Source organism: Epinephelus moara, chromosome 3 (assembly GCF_006386435.1).
Source record: "Epinephelus moara isolate mb chromosome 3, YSFRI_EMoa_1.0, whole genome shotgun sequence".
NCBI lineage: Eukaryota > Metazoa > Chordata > Actinopteri > Perciformes > Serranidae > Epinephelus > Epinephelus moara.
The window spans coordinates 34,798,889-34,812,027 of record NC_065508.1 but is presented as its reverse complement, the minus strand read 5'-3'; the positions used below and the strand labels follow the sequence as shown (position 1 = coordinate 34,812,027).

The following is a 13,139-nucleotide window of genomic DNA, read 5'->3' as shown; positions in this document are numbered from 1 at the left end:
CTTTATAACTTGAAATGTTTAATGGTAAAAGAATGTGCGATCACAGTATAACATGAAACACTTTATGTTATTACAGTAAGATATCAGGTTCTAACATGGAAAGTTTCACATTATAAAAAGATAAATAGTATATTGTTAAAACAAGAAATGTTCTTGTAATAATGTGATAAGTTTCTTGACCTTAATCATGTGAAAAACATCTTACTTATACTGATCTGTTTTTTATTCTGGTATGGCAGCAATACGCTTCCGTAGAGATAAATATTTATGATTATGTTAACAGCTATCATCTATTATCTGCCAGTAACTCAACCGTACTGTCTGTTTTCAAAGGACTTGATGAATTGACTTTTTTTAACACGAATGAAACATGAATGAAACATCTCAACACAAAATCACAAGTCACATTAATATGCTGTTTATTAAAGACAGAATTGCTTGATGCAGTAATCACATTAAGAACAAAAGGACTATATACAAATTATAAGTGCTCAGATTTGTGTTTTGTAACTTAGATTGTATCCTCTGCCCTATTTTGTATATATATTTTAATAAATAATTAACTTTTTCAGATGACAAATTTAACATGTGGTTTGAGTTATACAAACTAAAATACCTTGTATATTTATTCATTATACAATGATCATCAGTTATACAGATACGTGCACTTTGATCATCAAGGCTGCCGCTCCCACTCATAGTGTAGTTTGTAGATTCATCCAAATGTATATGCAGTGCGCTCCCAGGACATTTCCACATACTTATCAACACATTTCATACACTCTCACTTTGACATGCTTTTAGCCATTACAAACATTCTCAGAGGTAAAACATCCTCCACCCAGTCACCATCAGACTGTAACATCCTCTGCCACAATTTTGCTTCATCTGTCGTTGAATCCATCCAGTCCACTTCCACCCCATAACTCTTCCCTGCACAGAAAGGCACAGAAATAATTGTGTTAATATGAAGGTAATCATTGAATAATAAAAACTGAATAATACAAATTGCAGCCTATTCTCTGCCAAAAGAAGGAAGCAGCTTAACTGCCCAAAGTGGCAAGCGGTAATGAGCAGGGTTTGGGCCTCACAAAGCTGAGCAATGTCACTTTAGCTGGGTCAGTTTTGTCTGTAGAAGTATTGAGTCCTGCCTTTTTTCCCCCTTTTAATCGATATGAATAAAACTTGGTTTGTACGTTCAGGACTCAATGCAGGATGTCTCCACTGAGTGTGCAGAACTTTTGAAGGATGGCAGCCACGTTTTTTGACTGATCTTGCTCATACACAGTAGGATTGTATATCACAGTCCCACAAGGCTATATACCAAATTTGATGATGATAGCCAAAATCCACGAAAGTCTATTAATACTATTGTTTAACATATTATGCAAACCAGCAAATAATGCAGTATGGTGGCCTTAATTGTCCTGAGGCTTTTTTGTAGAGGACATTGAGATGTAGATGTGTGTCAGACTTCAAGTCCACAAGGCTTACTGTATGAGGAGTGTGGCCTGTCAGAGTTTGAACTTTTCCAGCTGTCAATTATAGCCCCACCATCAGGCCAATTGCAGTCAAATCTGATGTGAAGCATACAACTACATTTCCAGTTATGGTGCCAAATTGCATGTCTCAAACTTGTTCGTGCACACAGTAAATGCACAAAGTTCCATGAAATTGTGTCCACTGGGTTTTGAGGTTAACACTTGTGGCAGCCCCCATGGGTTGGGCTGTAAATCCCAACACTTACTTAAGATATTTACTAAGATTTATCATGATTGGAAAAATCCCTAATGAGTTATGGCTGATTAACTGCTAAGCCCTGCCCTTTGTGAGGAGTTTTTGATTGATGGTAGCCATGTTTTTGACCAATATTACTTATTTACAGTAGAAATGTGTATCTCAGTACCATAAGGATGTGTATCAAATTTTGTGTTGAAAGAAAAGTGTAGTCGTATTGTGCGAATTAGCAAAAAAAAAAAAAAAAAAAAGTCATTGTGGCAGTCCAAGAGGCTTTTTTGTAGAGCTAACTGAGCTGGATATGTGTGCCACATTTCAAGTCAACTGGACATACAGTGTGAGGGGTTTCGGGCCTTAATTACAGTGCCATGATGTGGCCAACTATGAGTCATATATTTTGAAGGCATTTACACATCATTTCCACATATGAGGCCAAGTTACAAGTTTCTTGCTCATTCCAGCTCACAGCAACTTCTCTGGAAGACAACAAACCAGCAGAAACTCTACAAGGTTCTGTTTCTTTGGGGCTTAAACCTTGACGCATGATTGAATACCATTGAGTAGAATCTCACCTGTCCCTAAGCCAAGCCTCAGACCGCCAATGAAGTGGTTGTTCAGGCGGTCGTGATCCCACACTGTGATCTCCACACAGGCCTCTCTGAGGTCCTCTGATCGGAAGCCGTCATACACCATGGTGTGGTTGAACATCGGGTTGGCCGTCCTCTTCACCACCCGCGTCTTCTGTCGGCTTTTCCGGCTCGTGTCAGGAAGTACGGTGCTGCAGCAGAAGGACAGGAGGGAGATAAAAAGCATTTGTCCAGCTGGAAAGACCTTCTAAGAAACCAGGTATTCAGAACTAATTAAATAAATAACATTGTCAAATAAATCATGTAAATATAAACAAATACAAACAATAATTCTGAAGACTTTGGGTGTCCATATTCAGTGACCTGACAGTTTGCAGGACATCCTACCATTTCACAAACGGGTCGATAATAACTCCTCTGACTGGAGGAAGACTCTTGCAGTCTTTCACCCATATTTGCACTTCACCAGTCTCCATCCTAGATGTTCTGTTACCTGTGGATGCAGTCAGATCACAATAAGAGGTAAAACTCAAAGGAAAGAACTGATAAAATGTGAGGAGTCATCAGCTCACTGTGAGACGTCTGCGGCAGGAACCTCAGGGCAACTCTCATCTGTCCTCTGCTGTCCATCATACGTGACGGAGATGCTGTTGGACTTTGTGCTGAAACCTGAATGATTGAAGTGAATCAAAATATCGAATAAATTCACTTCTACAAAACACACTGACTGTGTATAGAAATAAAGCCGTTACCCTGGATTTTAGAGCGTATTCATTTATGCTTGTGTTGCTGAAGTCCCACTCCGACAAATCCAGGTCCACCTCACCCAGGAAACTGTTCCGCCCAAAAGTGTTGTGGTGCCACACCGAGATATTCAGATTCTGAGTTTTCAACACTTCAATCATGATTTTAAACTGTCAAAGGGAAGAAAGCAACAAAGATGTTTGTTAAATAAGTAATACAGGTGATGAGAAATCTGTAAAAGACTAAATCTGGAATTCTTACCCTGAGGATTTCATTGTAGTTGGGATTTAAAGTCTTCTTTTTTACAGTGGTTTTTCTCTTTCCCAACTTTGTTTTGTCAGGAACAACATAACATTTCACATACCTGTAAACAAAACAGACACTGCAGTCACATTCCTTTTCTCAACATATAGAGTGGAATTATAGAAATTCTTCAAATGACAGCAAGAGGCAACTGTTTGGCGAATGTGACGTTCCATTTCAAATGTTTCAGCATCTTTTCTTACATGTGAATCTCCTCTCTCCAACCTTTACATCACAAATATCACTGGATGATATGATGTTTGTTCTTGCTTTTGATCATAAGTATATAGCAAGCACTTACGGGTCAGAGTAGTTCTTCTTCGTGTCGGCCACGGCCAGGTCCCTGCAGTGCACCACGAATATGTGAAACTCTCCAAGCTTCTGGATGTAGTTGACAGCAAACTGGATACTTCCCTGGACTTCAATGTCCCCAAAGTCTGCAGGGTAAATGCTGCTCATGCTGCCGCTGACCTACTCAGTCATAACACAGAAGACAGAAAACATTGTCCTCTGAGTTTAACTCATTGTTTGTGTAAAGATACAATGGTCTTTTGTTTGTCTTTAGAACCCAAACGCAACATGAAAAAACTACATTGTTTTAGGGAATTACTGGACTGGTCAAACAAAACATTTCATCTGGAGACCACAGTTCATGTCACGTGTGAAACCAAAATCCAGTGTTGTTTTTACGTAACTTTCTGCAATTTACGAAGACATGGCGTATGTACATCATGTTACAAAACAGTTATTTTAAACGAAAACATTATCGTTTTCTAAATCTAACCAAGTTGTTTTGTTGCCTTAACCTAACTGCAACTCTTTCACAACACTAACCACGTGTCACAGTATGTTTCAGTTGTGTGTCATATAGATATTTTTATCAGGAACATATTTGAAGTTGCATGTGGACATACAGATGACATGGAGGCCATTCCCGAGGAGAGGCTTAAGTTTGACATGGAGCTGCCCGTGTTTCTTCTCCAGCCCAAGTTGGTCTCAAAAGTGCTGTCACTGTCTGTCTGATATCAGAGAAAAACAGGGCAGCATGAGTGACACTAAAAAACACAAATGTAAAAAGTCATAGAGGTAGAACATTGCACAGAAGTCCGCCATAAGGGCAACCAATCATTCAACTCTTAAATGAGAGGTACATGTATCTGTTCACTGACTGCAGTGCAGACGCTGACCACTAGATATCATCCTTTTGTTGTGTGAGTCAGCTGAGAGTGATTTACCTCATCCTGGTGAAGAACATTTACTGACACGCTGGCTTTCATCTGCTTTGAGTTGGCTGATGGTGAAGAAACTGGAAGAAAGATCTGACTTTGAATCTCTTACAATGATGAAATAAAATGTGTCTAAGAATGTCAAGAGCATGCTGATTTTACAGGAAGTTTAAATAATTGCCTATTCTGTGTATGTTCTGATAAATGTGTAAATAATGAGAAGACCACATGTTTACCGTCCTCCACACTTTGATTCATTTCTTCTCTGGAGTTATTTTGGCTGCTCTCCTCTCCTGAGAGGAAAGAGGGGCAACAAGACAGTATTATTTACATACCTCTCCCATATCAGAAGCAGCTTTAATCAGCCGAAGGTAGAAGAATGATATCAGATAATGCTCTGGCAAAATAAAGCCATATGAGCATCAGTTGTATTAAAGTACAAACTACAGAATCCGAAGAAGAAAGAGTTCTGTTACTTGTCTTTGAGGTGAGGTTTTCCAGACTTTTGGATGAGGACACGCGCCTCGAGGATAGCCGTTTAAGGGCTGACATGACGGGACTTGAACTGTCATCATGACCTGCCACAGATGAAACAAAATCAGCTCTGGAAAACAGACTCAACACAGATGTTACATGATTTCTGATATATTTGAAAATACATTGCTTCTGTTTAAAATAATTGGAAACAATTGCTAGTTTATTGTTGGTCAAACATTTCATGCAAGTATAATGCTTAGTGAATCAGTTTAGGATGTAGAAAGGTTGCTACTCCATCATCATAGCGAACAGAAGGATCATGACCCTACATGACCATTTCATGTTGGTAACAACAGTTTGAATCTTTATGGTAGAGATTAGGTACCATACATCTATCACATCAGCAGCTCTTCAAAAGATGATCATCTTGAAAACTATAGTAACTAAAAAACAATCCTAATGGCTAGAATAAATGTTGGTATTGTACATTTCTGCAAACCACAGATTTGTTACATCTGCATTTATTATGTAATGGATACGTTACAGTGCTGTGGTAGAGTATGTTTAGGCAGACAACCAACTTAATTATGGTTAAGAAAATATGTTTTGGCTTAAAATACCCAGTTTTAAAGGCACAATCCTCGCTAGAAAAACAGCAATGTCCAAGGCAGCCCCGTCACTCTGACATCTGTTCATTTAATGCATGTAAAGGTCCTGTTGGTGCATGTGTGTATACTTTGGGCCTGTGTGTATGTGACACCAGAGTGACAAAACTGAATTTCCCCTCAGGGATTAATAAAGTAAGTATGAGTATAACTGGTTTTGTTGTTTGTTGGTCGCGGATGGTGGTCTGCGGTGGTCTGCAGTTTGGCAGGTGTTTTGCTGAGGTGACACAGCTTACACAATCCCCTCCACCTCCTGTAGACAAAGTCAGCTCGTACACTACATCACTTTAGAAATGTTGATATGATATGTATGAAAATTGCAAATGTAGTGCATTTGTGGTGTGCAGAAACATAAAATGCCAACAGTTTCTTCTGGTGACTGGGCTGTGATTTAAACTGGTTAAAGGGCAGCTAAAATCTAAACATTTGTTCCACAGTTTTGTACAGACATGCTTGAAAAGGAATCACAAAAGAAAAATTAGGGTCAATAAACACAGCAAACTGTACAAACATGTAGAAGAAGGAATTAGTCAGGGCATGTATACTGACTCTGAGCCAAATCAGACTCACTGTAATGTTAATATGTTAACTTCGATTTATTTAAAAAAACAAAAAAAACAAAAAAAAAAAAAAACATCACTGTGGTTTCAATTTCTCAATCATTATCTTCAAGAAATATTAATGGAGAAAGAATTCAAAAGCTCACTGCCTGAACTTGCCCGAGACAGAGACCAGGCCCTGGTCGTTGTCTTTTGGCTGGAGTTTCCATCTTTTTTTTGTACAAACCAAGGACTGACCCCAGGAGGACTTCCCTCAGTAAGACTGTCATTCTGGTTCCCCACAAACCCTTTGAGGGTATTTTGCGGTGTGCGCACTGTATCACTCTCTGCAGCAGCAACTCTCTCTTGGTAAAAGGGAGGGACGTGGGCCTTCTCCTGTGGCCCGAGGTAGTGTTGATAATCCTGTGGGATAAAAGATCTGGCAAGCTGTGTAAACGGCTCCACCTTTTTCTCTGAAGCTTTTTTGGACTGTGGTGAAGTAGAGGAGCTTGAACTAATTTGTTGTGTATTTGAATTGCCTAAAGAAGCCCTTCTGTCTTCTGGATGAGGGGGGAGAGGACGAGACATGATGTCTGTTTTGGTGTCTATCAGCACTTTCTGCTTTGCTTCATGTGAGGGACTCTTCTTTTGTCTTGGAACTGGTATTGGCTTCCATTGTTGCTCTTCGACAACCTTAGTTTGGGGGTCAATGTCTATTGGAAAGGTTTTCAAGGGGGAGCCTTCAAGCGTGGATCTCTTAGGACTGGAGGATTCTCGAGGTAGAACCCTTGGATGGATGGTCTTAGAAGGACTCCTCCTGACTTCATCGTCCTGGTCTTTTGATCGTGGAGTCGGGGATTTACTAGGACTGAGAGGCCTCTCTTGATACTCTGTATCAGCTTTGACTTGGTATTGGTGACATGTTGACTGTATGTCCCCAGCACTACCAGAACTCCTCAGCTGTGACCTTTCTGGACTGACAAAACCCTTGTCTGTCACTTTCAGTGATTTTGAGAAATTAGACTTGGTTCTGTATGGAGATGTTTGTGCCTCTCCCTCCAACTTCTCTCTGTTATCTGAGGTCTCTTTCACATCAGACTGTGGGGAAACTTTGTTACTGAGTACTGAACTGTGTGAGGCTTCCTTGACTCTTGCAGCGATAACCCTGGGTCCTGCATATTCCTTCTCCCAGAAATGCTTAACCTCACTGATCTTGGCTGCCCTGTCCTCTTGAGGACTGGAACAGGACTGCCTGGGAGGGGGAACTGGTATATCCCTCTCTTGCTTCTGGGTGTTGACGGTTCCAGAGGAAGGTACAGGAGAGATAATGTTTTCTTGTGGCTCAGAAATCTGTGACTCTGTTACTGAATCTGTTAAAGAGTCATCTGTCTCGTCATAGATGAGGACTGGGTTAGCCCTATATGTGCCATCTTCTTTAGATAAATCTGAGAGGCTACAGTCAGTCTGTGGTGATGAAATATTTTCCTGAGACCTGCCAGCAGTATCCTCAGCTGTCATTTCCATCTGAGTTAAGAGATTGTTGTTTATGCTCTCCATATCAGAGCTAGTCTGACGGCCATGTGAAGCTTCTGTTCCTGTTTTGGCCATATCTTTGCGTTTGGCCTCTTCTCTGGTAAATATTATTTTGGGACCACTGTTTTCTCTCTCCCAGAAGGCTTTCAGGTTGGATAGTCTTTCTGGAAGCGAAACAACTCTGCCTTCTGTTGCTTCCTGCTGAGTATCTGCATCTACTGAGGCCACTGTTTCTTTAAATGGGGTGTTCTGCAGTGCTGTTAGTTGTAGTGTTTTGACCTCTGTCATCTCAGAGAGTTTAGCTTCTGGTCTGACACTTGCAGGCCTGTCCATGGTCATATCTGCAGCACCCTGAGAAAGAGTCGAGGTGTAGCCTGGGTCTTTTTGCTCAGGTATCTTCGCCTTTTCTTTTTGTGGATTCTGTACTTCAACAGTTTTTTCTTTCTCTCTTCTAAAAATACCAAGCAGTCTTTGCCTAGGCTTTGGTGAAACAGCATGAGATGAACTCTTTGAGCTGGCATTAGCTGACTGCTTGCTACCTGACGTGGCCTTGACAGAAATGTCAGGTCTTTGTTCAGGCAGCTCCTGGTGATGAATGTTGTGTCCAGCTGGCCAGTCTGTGGCCTCAGCCTGAGAGTGACGCTCCTCTGCAGGCTCTGTCTCCAAGTGAACGGGCTTACCTGACTCTTGCTCAGCAGGAACGAGTCTAGGCACTGCAGGGCTTAGGAACTCTGAATGACACTTCTCAGAGACATCTGCAAAGACAGCAACCAGCTATTGAATCACTCATTTACATTTTTCTGCTTACCACTGCACAGTGTAATTTAAGATACCTGTGTAGGATTTTTCTTGGTGTATAACTGTCAAATGAAGTGGGGCACTTAGCAAAATGCTATTTCTGAGCACATTTTAAAGACCACTGTGTAGGAGGGTTTGGTGTCCCTCTGTGGTACCATAAAAAGACACCATGGTAAACAGCACTGCACACACTATCAGAACTGACCCAATTATCTTACATGTATGGCATCATTACAAATCTAAATTTGCTACAAAAACAAAAAAAATCTACACATTAAGAATTAATTCCACTTTTGCACTCAACACACAATTTATCAGTCTACAAGAAGCTGCATTATAACACTTACATAACCCATGAGTTCCAATTGTGGATTAAATACGTTTAGTAGATTAAGGCTGCACTTTAGCTCTTATTCATACTGAACAGCAACATCACACTTCATTTAACAGCAATACAATGAATCAATGGAAAAAGTCCAACACATGGCATGAGACATTAATAGCGAAATTGTGGACAAAAGTTGACATGAATGACACATTGTGACAGATTGATGATGCTGAAGAAAAGTGCATTAACCCAATAATACAGTAAAAGCAGATGTTTTCCTGCTGTTCTTTTCCACTAGACTCTATAAGCAATCATACATGAATGTGCATCTTTTGCCACATGCAGGAACATGCGCATGCAATATGAATGTGAAAATCATTTTTGTATATGCTCGTCTTATGTCTTGTTGCACCCAATAATGTAATAATTTCTGGAAAATATGATGAATTTTGTTCTTAATCTGATTGAAAGTGTAAGAAAACTCAAAAAAGAAATAACATGACCAATAATGTAATAAAATGTCCTGACTAATATTGTAATAACATTTTTATAATTACTGTAATACCTTTCTATTTTGTCTTTTCTTTTTAGCTGATGATGTAATAATTTTGACAGATAATGTCGTGATTTAAAAAAGTATGCAAGTATACAAAGTTCATGATATTGTTAGTGCCATGTTTGCCTTCTGAATACACTAACATTAACATTTGATACTGATTTGATGTTTGGAAATACAAACTTTAGACTTAATGTAGAATTTGAAATTTACAACAGATGGCACTGATATGTTGTTATCAGGTAAAGATGTATTAAACTAAAATCCCTATCAATGCAAAGTGCATCCGCCCATATCCATGCTGACTGTTTTTTTTAGATTGGACACAAGATGAAAAAAGCAGCAGAAGATGGTTAATGTTACACAAGTGAGACAGAAGTGTATTTTCTTTAGTGTATAATCACCTGAATATTTAAATCATTGTGGGGTTTTTTTTACTTAACAATGACCCATTTCTATCTACATAGGGAGGAGGTCCTTGTCTATGGAGATCGCCAGGTTGCACCACCATTTTTCTACAATAGCCCAGTACAAACAAACCAAACACTGGCTCTAGATAGGGCCATTTGTGTGTCTGCTCCCAATACAAACCTCCTGAACAATGAACACTGAAGGAATTCTAACCAGGAGTTGCCACTAAATCATAGTTAATCATACACAGTGGATCTTTGAGAAAAAAGTTGACCTTAAAACTAAAGTACATTTAAAAGTAGAAACTTTTTGACTTTTAAGCAATAGCATCCCCAGGGATTACGAGGAGGAGGGATCCACTTATGGGTTTTTAAGTTTTAAAGGGGGCCTTACTGAAAAAGTTTGAGAACCACTGCTTTAACATAAACATCATTTCTGGATACCTGATAAGGCAAAGTTGGCATCACTTTGTATTGAGAATAACACAATAAGGTATTACATTACCAGTAAAAATGTTATTACAATATCAGTCAGGACAAATTTTATTAAATTTTCAGGTGTTCAGGTCAGTAAAATATTACAGTATAAGGTGCTACATATCTAAATTTCTATGAATGTGTAGAGTCATATCTGTTGGTTGTTAGTTTGACTTATTAATTGACTGTTTAGTTGACACATTGGTTTTGAATAAAAGTCTTACCACCAAGCACCTGGAGATGGCCACCTTCTTGTTCTTGGAGGTTTGCCTCATTTTTGGAGTTGAGTTCACCTTCCTGTGAATCCACATGACTCTGACAGAGTGAAGGCCTTTGTGTGCCAACAGTGGTAGTGCCAGCATTCTCAAGGTAGCTATTATTTCCCGGAGCAAAGGGATTGAGGGAGTCAACATCCAGCAAACTGTGCTCTCCTAGCTCCCTCCCATCTTGCCACTCCTTTCCTGTCTGGCTGACCATGGGGCTAAACCTCACCTGCTTCCTGTCTATCCAGCTGTCAGTGGGAGAATCAAGGCTAACTGGACTCTGCAGGTCCAGGTGAGAGAACATGGAGTCTGTAGAGCTAGAAGTGGACAAGCGCTTGAGGATGCTCCGTGGAGCAGCAGAGTTCGTCAGCTGACCTTCTGGCCTGTCTTCCTCAACAAAACAGTCTTGAGAACTGGTGCTGCCTTCTCTGTTTTGGGGCATTGGCATAGGAACTGATGCATTCTGGGCGATCAGGCTATCATTAGGGTCTTGAATAAGGTCACTAACATAGGAAATGCAGCTGTCAGATGATGGTAAAGGCTCTGAAAGAAACAAAACAAATAAAAACCATTTTAACTGACAACACATCAGCTGTGTGTTTTTGCCATTGAGTTGTTGTTTTTTTAATATTGGCAACTTAATTACTGGTGTCTTTCTGCTAATCTCTAAAACAGAATTATGCTCAAAACAACCAGAGCCTCTGTATAATCCTGCATTACCTCATGGCTGACTGCCTGGTCTCATTTCTAAGGTGTCAAAATTTGTCGCTTGGGCAGTGCCACTGGTGCCAATATAATGGTGCTGAGAGCACCCTTTAGTGTCTGTGAGAGACACATCGCAAGGCTTTCAACCAACTCCAATGTAAACCCATCCATGTCATTATTAGACGTTCAGAGCAACAGACGTAATTTAAGGGCTAGACACATGCTGTGTCTTTCACCACCTAGAAAACGTGACGTTGGGTGCTACTTGCAAACTTTCAAGGGCAAGGTGACAGGTTCCACCTGACATTCAGCCATAACCAGCACCATATAATAGCCTACAAGCTTACCAGAGATCCCGAGTTCAGAGATGATTTTCTTTCAGCTAATGTTTCAAGTGTGTATTCGGCCTAAATATTCTCCGTGGGACATAAAGCTATGGGTAAACTTGCCTTAAAATGATCAGCTTCTCCTCCATATTTGCATAGACTGATAGTTACAGGAGAAAGGGAAAATATCTGCCAGCCATGCTTGGTTATTCCTTGCCTAGTGGTGTACATTGCTGCAGTCCAAAAGTTGAACTTTGTTTACCTTAGGGCGCAACCGTAAAAAATGCTGCATTTATTTAGCTCGCTTATGCTCAATGTTAGATACAGAGTACGGACAGAGCCTTCTGTCCATACTATCCGGTACAACGGGATATCATGGAGGCAGTGTAGCATAGTTCAAATGAGACATGGCCATAGGAGACGACAAAGAAATTTAAATAATGGTGGAATAGAAAAAATTGGTAATATATAATAATATCTAGTAATACGTAGTGAAAGTAGTTAAAATAATTCTCCATTGACATGCCAGGAAGGTAATGGCTGCACAGGCCACCGCCAACTAAAGCGCTGCCTCCGTTTTAAGGTACAATATATTACGACCTCCTCCACTGTCGCCTCGTTTGTTGTTGTGTGATAGTCTTGACTCTGCCCTCTAGTGCCATCTATTGGCTGTATCTATACCATCGCAAAAGACACATGGAAGTATGAAGGCAGTGACGTTTACAACGCTTGTAAAGGATGTATCTATTTTCATACATAAAGGAAGTATAAATGAGCCTTAAGAATGTGAAAGTCTGCTTAATGTGGGTTGACAGGGAAGTGGATGGGTACAACAAACACAGGAGTTTGATCCATGAGTCCGGTGTTTGTGTCCTGTCAGCTAACTGCTGACCCCTTCCTAGTCAAGTGAGTCGACTCATGTGACTTACTGCTGACCCCTTCTCTGTCGAGATCCACTGACCCCTCGCGTAAGGAGACAATTTAAAAGGCTGTGTCATTATGATGAGCGAAGAAGCGTGAAAATATGACAAGTAGGGATGAGACCACATCGCCTCTGAGGAGATTCACTTCCTACATTATCACTTTTAACTTCAGTCTTTCAGTCTTCAGTCTTTTATTAGTGTTGGCAGTTCTGGTCCTATCAGAGCTCCTTGTCATGTTTTAGATGTCCCGGTTGGTAGTTCCACCAGGCAAACATTTCCTCGATAATGTCATCCTTCTTTTCTCTCCATTTAGTCATAACACAAAAGTATTTTTGCATTGCAATGGCACTTTAAGTTAAGTAAGGAATCTGAATACTTATTCCACTGCTGACTTTCATACATTTTGTCTGACTCTTCAGTAAGCAAATCGGTAACACTTTACAATAAGGTACACAAAATTAGAGTAGTTACTGAGGAACTAATGAGGAACTAATGAGTAGTTACTGAGGAACTACGGTACACAAAATTAGAGTAGTTACTGA

The 13,139-nt window shown here is 40.1% G+C and overlaps 1 protein-coding gene across 3 annotated transcripts in view; it reads right to left on the bottom strand.

The window, feature by feature from the left end:
- Positions 1-402: 402 nt before the first annotated feature.
- The window catches only part of sytl2a (synaptotagmin-like 2a), a 25,783-nt gene continuing 13,046 nt past the window's right edge, over positions 403-13,139 (bottom strand). For 2 of the 3 annotated variants that reach the window (XM_050041246.1, XM_050041247.1), the window contains 13 exons: positions 10,605-11,186; positions 6,446-8,566; positions 5,074-5,175; positions 4,834-4,890; positions 4,607-4,677; positions 4,286-4,390; positions 3,673-3,842; positions 3,330-3,432; positions 3,077-3,238; positions 2,897-2,993; positions 2,712-2,817; positions 2,310-2,515; positions 403-933 (listed from right to left, as the gene is read on the bottom strand). In XM_050041246.1, coding sequence (XP_049897203.1) covers positions 785-933; positions 2,310-2,515; positions 2,712-2,817; positions 2,897-2,993; positions 3,077-3,238; positions 3,330-3,432; positions 3,673-3,842; positions 4,286-4,390; positions 4,607-4,677; positions 4,834-4,890; positions 5,074-5,175; positions 6,446-8,566; positions 10,605-11,186 — 4,031 coding nt within the window. In that variant the 3' untranslated portion in view covers positions 403-784. The remainder of the gene's footprint in view (positions 934-2,309; positions 2,516-2,711; positions 2,818-2,896; positions 2,994-3,076; positions 3,239-3,329; positions 3,433-3,672; positions 3,843-4,285; positions 4,391-4,606; positions 4,678-4,833; positions 4,891-5,073; positions 5,176-6,445; positions 8,567-10,604; positions 11,187-13,139) is intronic. The other variant, XM_050041248.1, reaches the window with a different exon arrangement.